We start from the raw sequence: 16,049 nt of genomic DNA on the forward strand, positions 1-16,049 counted from the left end.
GGTCAACAAAATGATTAGGGGGCTGGAGCACATGACCTATGAGGAGAGGCTGAGGGAACTGGGATTGTTTAGCCTGCAGAAGAGAAGAATGAGAGGGGATTTGATAGCTGCTTTCAACTTGCCTTGGCCTCCTAAACCCAGGGTTGTGAGTTCATCCTTCAGCGGGTCATTTAGGGATCTGAGGCAAAATCATTACTTGGTCCTGCTAGTGAAGGCAGAGGGCTGGACTCGATGACCTTTCAGGGTCCCTTCCAGCTCTCTGAGATACGTATGTCTCAAATTATTATTATGTACCTGAAAGGGGATTCCAAAGAGGATGGATCTAGACTGTTCTCAGTGGTACCTGATGACAGAACAAGGAGTAATGGTCTCAAGTTGCAGTGGGAGAAGTTTAGGTTGGATATTAGGAAAAACTTTTTCCTTAGGAGGGTGGTGAAGCACTGGAATGGGTTACCTAGGGAGATGGTGGAATCTCCTTCCTTAGGGGTTTTTAAGGTCCGGCTTGACACAGCCCTGGCTGGGATGATTTAGTTGGGAATTGGTCCTGCTTTGAACAGGGGGTTGGACTAGATGACCTCCTGAGGTCCCGTCCAACCCTGATATTCTATGATTGCTCTGCAGTCATATCTGAGCTGGCATCTTGTCGTGCTGCTACCACAAGACAGTGGCTATCAAGCAACCTGAACTAGAACATATTTCTTTACAAATGTACAAATTTTTTTGCATTTCTTGGACATAAGTAATGGTGATAAAACTAATGAACTAAAAGTACCTGTTGCATGTCCAGCTCTCTCCAGGCATACAGCTGCTGGGAACAGTGTCAGTTGTATGATGAACCACTGTCCTCTTACTGCGCAGATATCTCAGGAGATGCAGGGATGATTTGGTACAGCATCTGATAGAGAAAGTGTGCTAGTGTCTTATCTCTGAAGTACCTTTCTTCCCCCAAGAGAGTGCATGCTAAGTGACAAAGATAGAATCTCATTTTCTCAGCCAAAATTTGGTGCTTGGGGTGTGACTGGGTATTGATCTTTGGGACTTCTCTACAGGATTGTGTGATACTAATCAGCCAGAATTAAGATTGTACACATTGTGGTATAGTGACTGTATATGTATACAAATGTTGTGCTAATTTTGGATATGTGGGGGACAGACCTGTGCAGTACATTGTGTATTTTGTGTTAAATGCCATTTCATTGTTTTGGATTTATCCCTACCACAATTCTTAGTGAGGTGCAGCACCACAAATAATTCCTCCCTGCATTCCTGTAGCAGCAGGATTGCCATAGAACATGCTGATGTTCCATCAGAATCTTAGTGAACAAAGCAGACTAACATTGGAAAACCAATAGTAGAATATAGCGTGTGCCAAGAGATTTTATTCTTATAAGTGTTTTATGCTTCAGTTTGTGACTGTGATGGGGGACGGTGTGTGGAAAAGTACAGTACTGATCAGTTTCTTTGTTGCAGCCATGTTCATAGAATATCAGGGGGTTGGAAGGGACCTCAGGTGGTCATGTAGCCCAACCCCCTCCTCAAAGCAGGACCAATCCCCAGACAGATTTTTGCCCCAGATCTCTAAATGGCCCCCTCAAGGATTGAACTCTCAACCCTGGGTTTAGCAGGCCAGTGCTTAAACCACTGAGCTATCCCTCTCCAACGTTGCAGCACAGTCATGGTCACTCTGTTCTGGTCTGGAGGGATGGGGACAAAATGCAAGCTGTGTTTGTCCCAGCTGTTCTGTCCCCAACCGTCCTTTGCTCCTGCCTCTTCTCTTGCCCCAGGATTTGTGCAGGTGTCTTTTCTACTGGTTACCCAACTTCCCAAATGTAATGCTCTGTGTGGGGGAGTCTAGAATGGTATTTTTTTCAGCGTTGGGAAGAATTTTGAATCATAATGCTGACAGTATAATCTTGGACTTGGCTTCTATACCTGGCAGTACACCTGAAGAGTTGTAATTGACAGGAGAGGGCTTTGGGGCACAGAGACCTAGTGGGTCCATATGCTCATTAGTCATTAGAAGCGTGTTTATAAGTGAGAGTTTCTGTGAGTGTAGTTTGCTCTTTCTAACCAGCTTGTACTTTCCTCCTGGCAGATAACGCCTTCATCAACCCTCATCTCCAGAAGATTTTTGAGCGTGTACGTCAGAGTGCAGACTTCATGCCAATAAAGCAAATGATGGTGAGGAATATTCTGTCCTACTTAACAGGGGGAGAGGGTGTAGGAGTATGAATAAACACACCCTGTGACTTGCCCCAGGTGAAGGCAAGGGTTGGTGTTTTTAGAGTACTCTTTCAGGAAATATTTTGACTTTTATAAGATATGGGAGCAGCTAGTGGAGCTGAAAGGAGCAGCTAGTGAAGCTGAAAGGTTTTACAAAACTTGATTAAGCGACCTTTTATTTTCCAGTAACTTAAACCCATCCATGGGAAATTCAGTACTGTGCTGAGTATTCTCTGTATTAGTGTGGGGATCCCTCCTCCCCCCCAAGCTAGGGTGGTGTAACTGGGGCTGTTTTACATTACATTTTCCATTTGTTACGCTTTTTTTTTTCTTTGCTTCTTTTTCCAGCCTCTCCTAAGCAGGAGTGGGTTAAATTGCCAAAAGTATCGAAGTTCCATTTTCAAAAGTGACTCAGACACTTAGGTGTCTCAGCCCCATGGAAAGTCAGCGGTTGAAAGTTGAAAATATCAATATGGCAAACTGAAGATTTTAGCATATAACTTTTCAAGGTGAAATTTCACCCACTTTCAAGCAGGGTCAAAATGAAGTAAATGAGTTTTTTGCCATCTTTTTTTTTTTTTTAAACTATAAAGAACACTAAAGGGGATTGAGGCAGATTAACCCATGAGAATAGTTTGTTCCTCATAAGATTCTGACCCAAGTAAAATTCCACACGTTTGGAGTGGAAAGTGAAATAACAGGATGACAGTGTATCAGAATGCTGTTAAGAGCAGATTACAAGTACTTTTCTATATCCTGCACCTCCCTAGAGCAATTTTCTGCCATTGCCTGCGTTGTTTTTGTTCAGACTGGCAGCATGGTAGGAATGATGATGATAAAGAGGGAATATCCCCTTGCCCTCTTCTCCCCCTCCCCCCTCTTTTTCTGGAAGATGGTGAAAAACAAGAAGATAAAAGGCCTTGATACCCTGATGATAACCAACTCCTTCTGTAGCTGTGTGTTTTTGTTTTAAGATCTTGGGCCTCTACTGCATTGCATGTCTCTGTAGATTGAGCAAGACTGTGCCTGTTTGGTTTGAGCCTGAATTTTACTGAATTTATTTGGGGATAGGCTGTGTTATGTCTCTGGCTAGATTTGCAGTGGCTACGGAGGGAAGATGATCTAGAAAGCACAGGGGGTTTCAGACTCTGAGGCTCTCTGGACCTTGCCAGGCATCTCAGAGGAACCGGGTGGTTTCCATCGGCTCAGACCCTAGCTTTCCTTTATCCTGATTTTTTTTGTGTCGCTAGAAAACTTTGAACGACGACCTCGGTCCCAACTGGAGGGATAAACTGGAGTTCTTTGAAGAGCGTCCCTTTGCTGCGGCTTCCATTGGCCAGGTTCACCTGGCACGCTTAAAGAATGGTAAAGAAGTTGCCATGAAGATCCAGGTGGGTTTGCAGTTTCTCTTGGCTCTAAGATGGGCACCATGAACTCCTGTTTAGGCCCTAAATCCCCTCCAGCTCCATTTCCCTCTACACAGACATATCATATTTACTATTGAAAGAGGGGTTTGAAGTGTTATATGAATAACATGCATGCCCAGGGCTGTGCTAATTAGGTGCAAGCACTTTTGCGCCCCTGTGTGAGTGCAGGATTTATGTTGTCCGCATATTTCTTTGGTTCCCCACAGAAAAAATGACTTCTGAGGGGAGGCAAAGGGAAGCCTCGAGTGGTCGCTTTCTCCTCCCCGGCAGCACAAAGCAGCCAGTGGAGATGTAAATCAGTGTGCTGGGTGGGTGTGCAACTGATTGAATATGAGAGAGACTGTCCCCCTGGCTTGCTATTGCAGTGCACCTGGTGTAGAGGGACTCTGTCCCCTCAGGCAGAGCATAATGTAGTAGCCTGCCTGCTTAGTTGTTCCCATTGGGAACATTTCACTAACAGCATTCTTAGTGAATTCCCGCAGGAGCATAAAACAGGTGTAAAAGTTTTAAGGCTCCTTTACATTGCCAGAGTGGTGTAAAGGAGCCTTATTGTAAATGACAGTATGGCCATGTAAATGCTTATGGTGCTTTAGTGATTAGAACTGGTCTAAATTTTTGGACTGAAAATTTTTCCTATCAAAATGTGGTTCGGTAGCTGTTTACTATTGACCTTCCTGAAGATGGTCAGTAGCCAATATAAACTGAGTTTGATTCTCCAGCCGTCAGTTGCCTCTGATGTAATACTGAGCATATGGCTGTGTATATCTGTTGACTAATAACTAGAAATAAAGGATCAATACTAGCTATATTACTAATAGACAAAGGGGAGTTGGGGGATTTCCTCAAATGCTCCCCACTCCCATTCTCCACCCATTGTATTGTAGTTTAAATAAATTACCAAAATAATTGAAACTGGTGTGATTGTTTTGGTGGTGTCTTGACTAATAAAATATGCAGAATTTTGCAGAATTTAAATTTTTGGAGCAGAATTCCCCTGGAGTAAAGCACAGAGTATTGCATGGACAGGTTCCAGGGTTTAAACCAGTCTCTAGCTATTTAGGGATTAGGATGAGATCTTCATAAGGGATAGACTAGCTCACTTCAGCCTGCTGTGGGTGGTTTTTTTGGACCTTCCTCTGAGGAATGTGGTTCTGGCTGCTGTCAGACAGAACACTGGATTAGTGGACCAGGGGTCTGATCCGGAATGATAGTTCATATGTTCCTAATAGCATATAGGACAGTTGAAGATTAGATCAGAATTCACCTTTAGGTGACTTTCCCCATGAAAAGAGTCCTCCTGACTAGTGCCTAGTGGCTGTTTTAAAAATCTTTGACTTGTTGTGGCAGCCTGGTTGTGAGTCAGATTTGAACTGGCAGGCCCTCAGCCACGTAACAGCTCTCATGCATTTGAACAGTGTCTGTCAGAACAATACATGACATTGTTTACCTACGCACAATAAAATGGTCAGTAATTAAAACAGTCAACGGGGCAACACAAACTGTGTGTGTTCAAACTGGTTTCAATGTTGACACAGATTTGGTGCCTCTAATATAAACGAAGTCTGTCAGTGTCGTACATTTGTAATCTAGATCAGTGGTTTTCAAACTTCGGGTCGCAACCCAGTACTGGGTTGCAGAATGCAAGGCACTGGGTTGCACCCAGGGACCCTGGTGGTTGGCCAGTAAAAACTAGTAGTCCCTACCTATTTTGACACCATGCTGTGCCCCGGAAGGGGCCGGCAGCAGGTCCAGCTCCTAGGCAGGGGGCCATGGGGCTCCGCATGCTCCCCCGAGCACTGGCTCCGCACTCCTGTTGGCCAGTTCCCAGCCCATGGGAGCTGGGGGGTGTGGTGCCTGCGGGCGAGAGCCATGTGGAACCGCTTTGGCACCTCCGCCTAGGAGCCGGACCTGCCTTGGGCGCAGCACCAGGACAGGCATGAAACCTGCCTCTGCACCCCAGCTGCGCCACTGACGGCTGGAGATAAGCCTACGCTCCAATCCCCTGTCCCAGCCCTGAGCCCCCCCAAACCCAGAGTCCCCTCCTGCACCACAAATCCCTCATCCCAGACCCCACCCCGGAGCCTGCACCCCCAGCCCAGAGCCCTGACCTTCTCTCTCACCCCAACCCCTTGCCCCAGCCCAGAGCCCCCTCCCACACCCCAACCCCTTGTTCCCGGCCCCACCCCTGCACCTCAACCCTCTGCCTGAGCCCCCTCCACACCCCAAACCCCTCATCCCCAGCCAGAACCCTCATCCCCCCGCAGCCAGAGCCCTCAACCCCCTGCCCCAGCTGTGAGCCCCCTCCACACCCCAAACCCCTCATCCCCAGCTCTGTTGGGTCGTGGGCGTCAATAATTTTCTTCAACTGGGTTGCCAGAAAAAAGTTTGAAAACCACTGATCTAGATGAGCTAAATGTCTTGATGATACAGATCTTAAGCCATGTGTGCAGGTCTTGATGCTTCCCTCTGTGATCTATGTCTCCACCTGGGTTGGTCATTTGTGGGCTCCTTTTGTAAGCAGGAGATATTTTGTGGATACTGGCTGGCTTAGACGATTCGTGATGTGACCTAGAGCCTTTCATTTCTAGGGCATCTGTTTGAATTCAGGCCAAGTTAATAGTGATGGAAGGTTACTATATGGTGTCATTTCAACTCCCAGTTGACAGGTGTTCAAATCACAAAAACAGTGTAGAATTGGCTCCCTTCTTGACAGTCCTGTGTAGAGAAGTGAAGTATTGAACAGGTGAGGAAACTGATCCAGCCTCTTGCCAGTTCAGGGTTGGAGCACGTTGGCACGCAGGGCAGGTTACGTTACCCTGCTGCTCTCCATGCAGTTCTGTTCTGTGGATAAACAGGCTTCAGTCTCCAGGGCAGTCAATCTGCCGTGTCTCAGCAGTGATAGTGAAGTGAGAGTCTGGTATCTCATGAGCATTTATTTCTCTTGGGATCCCTACATCAGAAAGTCATAGCCGGTCACTTTACTTGCAGGGAGATTAGGGTAGAATCTAACATCTCTCTATGAGGTTTGTTCTGTTGCCCATCATCATATATCTGAGCACCTTCCAGGTAATAGATATACATAGTGAGGTCCATAGTGGAAAACTTAATCGTTGAGTCTTCTCTCTTCTGGTGTTATAGGAAGCTCTGCTTGGGTGTATTTTTGAGGTGGGAAGTATTGGTGGCTATTGTAAGTGATATTCTGGTTATGGTAGAGAATCCTGCAGTAGCCTAAAGGTGCCCTAATCCTGGAATGGTCTGTTTTCACTGATGTCCTTGCCCTTCTTCCCCTGCAGTACCCTGGTGTAGCCCAGAGCATCGATAGTGATGTTAGCAATCTGATGACCGTCCTGAGCATGAGCAACGTTCTCCCAGAAGGTAAAGTAACAGGCATGCTGGCTGAAGCCTTCCAGGGTAGAAACATCCTGCAGGGTCCCGTGAGGCAAGGTTGGGAGGAGGAGGGATGGTTCAGACACCTACTTGTACCTCTCCTTGGTTACGTAGCCACCTCCTTAACAATCAGCATCTGTGCTGGGCCTCTTTGCATCGCCTCTCCCCACCACCTGTTCAGTGCTGCACCATCATAAACATAATGGATCTTGGGCCACTCCAGACCCATGTCTCCTCGTTGTGGTTGGCACAGCTAAGATCTTAGTCATGCAGGCCTACGGTTTAGAACCCTGCAATCTGACCCAAACTCAGTGGGACCCAACTACAAATGCCTGGTCTGGGTCAGGTGGGCAAAGAACCAGGAGTTTTGGGGCTTGGGTTGGCTCTCCTCCTCCTGTCTGTGGGGAGGTGTCACAGTGCGAATGCAGTGCAGCAGAAGGCAGTGGGTATCAGGAGCAGAGCATGTAACTGCTGTTGCTCTAACCTCACAAACTGGAGGTGGTGGCAGTGGCAGTGACTCAGATTCACAGGGGAAGGGTTGAGTTGAATTGAAAAAACGACTCAACCTGATTGAGTCCATGGCGTGGCTAAAAACTAGGTCTGAGCAGACCTCCAGGATAGTAACCCAAAAAAAGACTCAGCTGACCTTCATGTCACTTTCTTCCAGCATCCTAAACTGATTGTGAGTGGGAACAAACTCTTCATTTAAGGAGGTGACCTTCCTCGGTCCCTTATGCCAAAAACAGACCCTGTGGAGCCCTTCGGAAACCTTGTGCTCCCACAATCAGAGCCTTAGCCAAAGAGGCAGATCATGTAAAAGAGAACATTCTGTCAAGCTCTTTCTGGGTGGGCTATGGCATGTGGTCCTCTTAGTCTCTGGACACAGATTTTTCATTCTCCAGAGAAACTGCTGATCTAGACTAGGCAGCAGCAGCACCTGGGAGGAGGACTCCATGTGGAAATGCTGCGTGCTCCAGAAGAGGGCGCTGCATGCACACGTGCAAAAGCATGAGTCATTTCACTAGCATAAGCACAGGGAACTCTCCCTCTGCCCAGCTTTCCTGGTGTGGAGTCTCTGCCTGATGGGTCTGTTTTGCCATTAACGCTTCAATAATCATATCTATTTGGCTGGGGAGCCCCATGTAGAAACCGTCCTGTGGGGGTGTCTGGGTCAGGGGTGGGATGTGAGATCAATAGGGAATGTACAGGGCCACTCCTTTCTCTGCCTGTTTGTGCAGAGGGGACCTGCTGGGACTCTTGCCTGGCTTGAGCAGTGCCTGAGAGAACTTGCTTCTGGTGACTTCCTGTGCTGGTGTGTGCACAGCGTGGACATTGGCTTATGGAGTGTCTCTTTAATGCCTATTATTTGCCATCACAAATCCCAGTGTTCAGCAAAATCCATTCTCTTCTTCGTGTCCTACAACTGTACTCACTCCCTGCTCTCTCCAGCTATGGAGGTGAAGATGGCAGGGAAGAAAACAATCATGGTCAGACCCTTCCCCTGACCTGAAATACAAATGTGTAATCCCCGACAAGGGCATATGTATTTCTCTCCCCCACCCCCACCATTGCAGTAGTTGGAGAGCTGGGTGGGATTCTGCACATGCTGCTGCTAAGTGTATTGGAAAGGGTTGCTGCTGAGTAAGAGGAATTATCCCATTGGGCACCTGGGGAATCGGATCCTGCATATGTGGCCCCCAGTTCAATCTCAGCCCTCGCTGGCCTGGTGAACACCTGCTTTTTCTGATCAGAGACTGAGGAATGAGTGTGAACCAAACTTGGTCATTGTGATTAAGCATGGAATCAGAAATGTGAGGCACCTGGGGAGGCTGTGTTGCCTTGGCTCCAAGCTGTTTGCCTTGCAAGTTCTTTTCTCCGCCAGTGGCTTGCTCCTTGTTGACCCACTAAGCATTTCCTATGCCTGATGCTGCCTAAAGATCTTCTTCCTTCTGCAATTCTGTTTCTAGGTCTGTTTCATGAGCACATGATGGAAGTTTTGAGCAGAGAATTGGCCATGGAGTGTGATTACAAGAGAGAAGCTGCCTGTGCTAAGAAATTCAAGTGCGTTCACAGTGGTGCCTTCTGAGGCTTCTCCCCTTGGTGCATGATATTGGGAGGAGGGACTCCATTATTTAAATCCCGGTGCTAGGGCTTCTGCAGTGGCATTGACTCCCAGAAGTTTTTGGGCATGCATGGCCTGGGGGAAGTGTAGTTCTTTAGAACTGCAGGAGTGTAAAATGCTCCCAGTCATGCCCAGTGGAGCTCCCTGCTTCTGGAGCTGGTTTTATTGGTTGGACACCCAGTGGTGCCCAGCTAGGAGCAAGGTAGAGCAGCTACTGCTCTCTCTCATCCAGGGCACAATTGATGAAACTGCCTGTTTGGCCACCTGGGGAGGGGTCCTGCCAGCTGTTGAGGCAGGACTGAATTGCTCTTTTGTCTGCTGGGCACTCTTGGCCTGGTGGTAGGAATGCACACGTATTCTTTGATGACACTATAAATGTCTCCCTTCAGACTTCTCAGCCCATTCAGGTGATTGATGCTCAGAGCACAGCTCTGCTTCCCTTGTCGCCATCTGCCCCGCTGTGGAGTGCACTCACTGTGAGCGCAGCCTGGCTGTTTTATGTGGGGGAAAGATGGGAGACAAGCTCCTCTTCCCCTTGGTCCCCTGCTTTGTCCCTGGGCATAGCTGCTGGCTGGCTCTGCCATGTACATTGCACTTGCCAAGGGGGCCATCTGGGCTCATTGGGGCAGAGGTAATGTTAGAAAGCTTGTGCCCTCATGACAATGTCATCTGGTTCTTTCTAAAAATTGCCCCTGCATTCCCTGCTCTCTCTAGTCCCTGTGCCTACTTGGTACCCCTGCAGGGGGGCACCCTCTCCAGATACCCTGCGGCGCTACACGTGTGCTCTCCTGTTGGGGGGAAATTCCTAGTAGCAAGATTCTTCCATCCCCAGTGGCAGCAGGTGTCACCCTTACTGCCTTCACTGCCAGCCTTGCTTCTGCATGCAGTCTGAACTCTGTCAGGCAGAGGAAAGGGAACTTGGTGTGTCCCCCATTTCCGGGGAGCTCTGAGCATTTCTAGTAACCACAGTCCTGGCTGAGATTAGATGGAGTCTCCCTTCAGAGCCATCAGTGGCTTGAACCAGCTGGAGTAGTTTCTGCTGCTGAATGTGAGGGATTCCTCTCTCCCTATCTCACATTGCAGGAGCTGGGGACCCCAGGCAGTGCCAGTACAGGGCATTTGTGTGACCTGTAGGCAGCTGGTCTCTGCTTGTAAAGAGACTTTGTATTTGCGACACTGCAGAAGTGACTGCCTCCTTGGGATCTCCTAACCCTTTCCTTGCTGTCCCTAGGGAGCTGTTGAAGGATCACCCTTTCTTTTACGTGCCTGATGTAGTGGATGAGCTGTGCAGCCAGCATGTCCTGACCACGGATCTGGTGTCTGGGTTCCCGCTGGACCAAGCAGAAGGATTGAGCCAGGAAATCCGGAATGAGGTATTACCCCTCACTTATGTGGCTGGGTGTGCAGCGAGAGAGCCGTGTTTGCTTGGTCACTGTCTTGGAGCCTTCGTTTGTGACAGTGACTTGATCACTACAAATTGCAAGTTGGAGGGAGAGCTGCTAGGGCAGGGGAACACTGATGACTCTTTCTGTGGTCTCTTGAGAGAGGCAGCTCAGGATTATAATTGTTGAGCTTTTATGGATTGTAATGGTGATTCTGGCAAGTTCTGTGATTGAGTTTAGACCTTGTAAGCAGGCATTATTACCAAGAATGGTCATGCTCTCTGGGCTGGGGGGAGTAAATGGCAGTGGAGCTTTGATTGTCCAAGGAGATGTCTGTGAGCATGTCGTGTCCCCCCAGCTCTTTTAGACTTTCTGTTGTGCTGTGTATCACTACACAGTTGAAGCAGCATGCTGTATTGCTACCCTAATAAGAGGCAGCCTCTCTTCTCTACCTCTCAAGGGGCAGAGCTGACCTTGGGAGAGGTTCCCAGCTTGTTGAGAGGGGCTCTTTGCTTGCAGTTGCTCTCTTGAAACAAGAGCACAGAAATGTGTCTCTTCCCATTGCATTAGCAGTCAAATATAGCTTCCCCTGCTGGATTGGCTTGTGTAGCACAAGGGTATTGCAAAAGTACCTCTCAGTAAACAAGCAGAAGGGAGGGAAGGGGAGGGATGTGAAGGCATCAGTGCTGAATATAGCAAGGGATGGAGAGTTACAGCAAGGCAGGCAGCTCTGGCTGCTGCTCAGTTAGCAGAAATAACTGCCCTGGTATTTGGATTGAGTTGTTTATGGGCTGGTGTGAGCTATCAGCTGTTGGCAGGTCCCTGAGGAAGTGCACAGAGTATGTTCCCATAGATAAACAGATCCTAGCAACACACTGTACTTTGGAGCTGTACCAGATCCAGTTGCCTATGACCTCTGGGCTGTTTGGTCGTTCTTGAACTTGTCATTTGTGATAATGTGGCTGCTTGTGTGTTGGTGATGGTTTTTTAATAGCTCACCTGACAACTATATATTGCAGCATTCTGCGTAAGGTTCATAACGCTGATCGATAGTCTTGTTCTTTATTACTTCCTTAGGTTTTTAAGGATAACTTCTCTAGAGCCCTGTTACATTTCTATAGAACTTTGTTGATTTCATCCTGACTAAGCTCTACAGGATTCTTGCACAAGGGTGAACTATAATTGCTGCTCCACTGGCCTCCCCAGTCTCTGCACTGTTGGATCTCCTTGCATTGTGAAGAGCTGCCCTTGCTGACACCAGGGAGAGAGAGACCATAAATCCTGTAAAAGCTGGGCAGGCCAGCAGAACTGAAAGGGACTGTGTATTCAAGTACCTGCAGTGATGCGCTCCTGCTCTCTCTCTCTGGTGCCCCCTCTTCCATTTGATGTCCCCTGGAGGCTGCAACTGCAGTCTGAAACTACCACTTAGCAAACTTCCTTCTAATCAGCAAGGAAAGAATGTATAGATATTGTGTGTGCTGTGTCTTGAGCAAGAGGAGTGTATCTCACCACATGTGGACTGGCAGGGGGCTGATGCTAACCTCTAGATAGCCAGCAAGTCCATGCAGTTGGCACTAGTGTAGAATTTGCATCGAGGTTCTCTGATTCCAGCAGTTAGCAAGGGATCACCATACCTGTGGAAAACGAGGCCTTCCTTTCATTGTCTCCTATGGAACAGTTGTGACTGGGAGCAGCTAGGTGGAGGATAGATGCTCATGCTGAATTTTCCATAACTTTATTAAAAGCTTCGCTTTCTAGGAAAAAACAGGGGCCTAAGTAGACAACGGGGCCTAGTCATGTGTTGGGCATGTATGTGTGCACAAGCCACCTTTGGCTCTGAAAGCATTTGAGGGAGATGAGAAATTGCCATGAGGAGTGAGCGGTAATGGGGCCTCTATTGTCTTGTCAGTTGTCCAGCTGCTAGTGTTAAACGAGACATGTAGCATGTGGTTCTGCAGCAGCTTCCTGCACAGAACTCCCACTGGTGGCTTGAGGTCAGTGGGTGTTCTGTGTCTAGGGGAGAATAGGTCAGATGTATTTCAGCACACTGTTACTCCCTCAGCACCTGGCCAGCATGTTGATGTAGTTTCTGTGTGCTTAAATCTGGGGCGGGTGGTGTGTCTAACACTTTGATAGCCGTGACTTGCTGCTTTCCTCACCCATTTTCTCTCTCCATTGTGCTTCCAAAGATCTGCTCCAACATCCTGATTCTGTGCCTGCGGGAGCTGTTTGAGTTCAGGTTCATGCAGACTGATCCAAACTGGTCTAACTTCTTTTATGACCCACAGCTGCACAAGGTAAGCCCAGCAACCAGCTAGTCCTATAGTAAGCAGGAATTTTTGTTTGACACTCTCCCACCCCCAAAGCTAAATAGTCTCTTATTGCACCTCTTTTATAGAACCTTCTCTTTCAGACCCAAGGTAGGCAGGGGGTGTGGTGCCATAGTGGGTTATCTATCAAAGAGGGCTGAGAGGTCTTCACAACACTGCAGTCTGTTGGGAGAACAAGTAGGCTTATTTCAGTGACCTGCAGAGACCCTGGCCTTTGGGTATATTGTGTGAAGCAATGTTGTATCATACTCCTCAGTAGCAATATGCTTATGCTGGAGGCTAAGGCTTTCTAGTGGGAGGAGGGAGTAAGATCTTGGGTACCCCAATTCCATTGACCACTGTCCCCTGAAAGTGAAACTTCCAGTCGCTGTAGGCAGAGCTGCCAGCAGAACCAACTGTCTTGCCAGCACCCTCAGAAGACCTTTGCATGGGCAGGGCAGCTTGTACATGTCCTCCAGCTTCATTAAAAACAAGGAAGCATAATGGGAAGTATCAAATGATGTCTCATTTTCCTTCCTTAAAGGGCTGAGAATGAACTTTGGTGCTATCCAGCCATGCTGATGGAATCAGCCTCTTTCTTCATTCCTCATCAACCGATGGTGGGGGGAGAATGGGTCCCTTTTACCCTGGTTGCCCACCTGCTCTGCCCTGTATCCAAGACCAGTCTAAGACTCTGGGTCTGTTCTGACTTTACTGAAATCTGTCCCTGAAAAATCTCAACCATGCGTATTTTCTACCATAAGAACAGTTAAGATATTATTGAGTAAGAGACACCTCAGTCAAATGCTTGCCATTTGTGCTATGCTAAACATATTGATGTCTAGTGAGGTGATCCTGTCTGGTCAGAATTTCTTTCCTCACGCTCCAGGGTTCTGGCTGCTGCATATATTTGTGCCGTTGTCAGGTAGGTTTGGAAATGGCATTGGTGCTAGGGGATGTCTAGGAAATCTTGGACTTGAAGCAAGGTTCTTTGCTGATGTGCTCCAGAGCAGAATCCATTGGTGTGGGAGCTACAAACCCATCAGATATCATAGATAGTGCCGCCTCTGCTGTCTGAGCATATGTATGTGCCTAGGAATGACTCTGTGTTATATGCTATGAAGTATGTTACTGGGTTTAATTGTTGACAGTCCTCCCTCCTTACTGGTTAGTTAAGTGAAAATTCAGATGCTTGAGAAGGACCTCCAGCCCCAGGTGACTTGTGACAATTGAGCTAAATGAAACCACTGCTGTAGGCTTCCCATGCCTGGCTGCGCTCTTTTGCAGTGGTTTCTACTGTAATGCAGAAGGGTTTATCCATATCCAGGTGGCCCTACTGGACTTCGGCGCAAGTCGTGGGTTTGGCGAGGACTTCACTGACCTCTACATTGAGGTGAGGACTTCTGCTGCACATGCTGCCTTGCTACGCTAGGGAGAACCGTGCTACTTGCACAGCCCTGCTTAACTTGGGTCTCAAGATCTTGCATGTTTGAGGCACACTTCTGTTTGCAGCTGAATCTGCTCCTGGGAGGAAACCCGGCCTGGGGCATGTTGCAGGAGATCACGCCACAGCTTTGCCCCCTTCTCCTAGATTCACCTGTATTCCTCACAAACCTGCTGCTATCCCAGTTACCCTGTTGTAAGTTTACATCACAAACAAGGAGACATGAGGCTGCTGCTCTATAAAGGTCTGACTCGTGTCCTGGGTTTCCCCTGTGTAACTCCACTCTACTGGGATGTCCTGGAGATTGGAATTTGGTCCTACATGTTTCAGTGAGGAACTAACACCTCCCCCATCCCTATTACTTCATGCTCCCTCCACACTGAGTCTCGTCTCGCCCCAGTGGGGCACGGAGAACCTACAATTGGTTGTTGCAGTTGAGCTGCTGTCCTGCTGTGTAATAGTTATGTGATAAGGACTTGGTTGCCACAGTGACTTCTCTCCTGAAGTTCCAGTCTCTTTCACTGACTCAACATGTACAAACCCTACTGTAGCGAATTGAAATATTGCTCTCTGAGCAGTAGTGCTTATCTTAACGGCCGTGGTACCTTTTTGCCTGCTGGGAATTCAGTGATATGGTTGAAATGCATGGATGTGAAGCATTTCATACTCTGCTCATCTCCTGTAACTTCAGCCTGCTTATAAATTGGGTGATAAAGCCAATTAATATCACTTAGCCACTTTAATTACATGTCCATTCCTTTATCAGAGTACTGAATTCTGTACTTCATAAAATAAGTCCAAATACCTGGGGCTTGCCATCTCTTCGAAAACTGCTGGTGCCCCTAGCAAATTTGGTTCTTGAGTTCCACAGGAAGCAGGGCCACTTGTTCTGTGGGCCACTGAGTCCAGTCCTGCTCGGAAAGGCTTCTTTGCAGCAGATGCGTTTATGCAACTAATTCTGAAACTAGTCATTTTCCAGATTGGTGCCATGCAATCCACAAAGCAGTTGGGGGAGGGGCAAGGAAAAGTGTGAACCTAACCAGGCTGCTCGATAGCAAATGCTGCTGCAATTGCTTAGTAGCATAAAGGCGTGTTGGATGCAAGACTCCTGTCTCCTTGTTTTGATGGTGTTCTTCCTATTCAGGTAATAAAGGCGGCTGCAGATCAGGACAGAGAGACAGTTTTGAGGAAGTCGATAGAAATGAAATTCCTTACTGGTTATGAAGTCAAGGTATGGAATGGAATCCTCCCCATTTATTGCTGGCTGGCTGCAGAGCTCTTTAAGTGCCTTGGGTCTGATGTTCTGTGGATCCTGTAATAGGGAGAAGCTAGTGACAATCCATGAAAGCTGCACTCTTGGGGTTGGCAGCGGGAAGGAAAGGATACAGGATTTCTGTGACACAGCTAAGTCAGCCTCTCTTCAAATCGAGCTAGAAATTAGAAAAACCACAGCACTGGCTGTAGCCAGGATGTATTTTATCCAAGCTTCTCCCTTCACTTCCTTTGCTGCAGCAAAGCCACCTTCGTGTTTTATATCTATGCAGCACGGGCTTTGATGAGAGCCCTACACACATGCCCAAAGCAGAGTAAGAATCTGTATCCCTTTCCCCAGGACATGAATGCACCTGTAAATATTGTCCTTCGTGCACAACTCTCTTTCCTCCTGGTGACTCCCTCCCATTATCCCAGTTGAATCCTCCATGTTGCACAGTCTCTTGAGTTCTCGTAACTCAGTGGCCAAAGGTCTCCTGTGAG

General features: G+C 47.8%; 2 protein-coding genes across 5 annotated transcripts in view; both read left to right on the plus strand.

Moving 5' to 3' along the window:
- Positions 1 to 16,049, plus strand: part of XDH (xanthine dehydrogenase) — an 855,537-nt gene that overhangs the window by 311,946 nt on the left and 527,542 nt on the right. The window lies entirely within an intron of this gene.
- COQ8A (coenzyme Q8A) overlaps positions 1 to 16,049 on the plus strand; it is a 160,865-nt gene that overhangs the window by 143,193 nt on the left and 1,623 nt on the right. For all 4 annotated transcript variants that reach the window (XM_050948539.1, XM_050948538.1, XM_050948540.1 and 1 more), the window contains 8 exons: positions 2,096 to 2,181; positions 3,474 to 3,614; positions 6,944 to 7,025; positions 9,005 to 9,098; positions 10,391 to 10,532; positions 12,731 to 12,838; positions 14,178 to 14,243; positions 15,439 to 15,525. In XM_050948539.1, the coding sequence (XP_050804496.1) occupies positions 2,096 to 2,181; positions 3,474 to 3,614; positions 6,944 to 7,025; positions 9,005 to 9,098; positions 10,391 to 10,532; positions 12,731 to 12,838; positions 14,178 to 14,243; positions 15,439 to 15,525 (806 nt within the window). The remainder of the gene's footprint in view (positions 1 to 2,095; positions 2,182 to 3,473; positions 3,615 to 6,943; positions 7,026 to 9,004; positions 9,099 to 10,390; positions 10,533 to 12,730; positions 12,839 to 14,177; positions 14,244 to 15,438; positions 15,526 to 16,049) is intronic.

The sequence above is a fragment of the Gopherus flavomarginatus genome, chromosome 4, assembly GCF_025201925.1.
Source record: "Gopherus flavomarginatus isolate rGopFla2 chromosome 4, rGopFla2.mat.asm, whole genome shotgun sequence".
NCBI lineage: Eukaryota > Metazoa > Chordata > Testudines > Testudinidae > Gopherus > Gopherus flavomarginatus.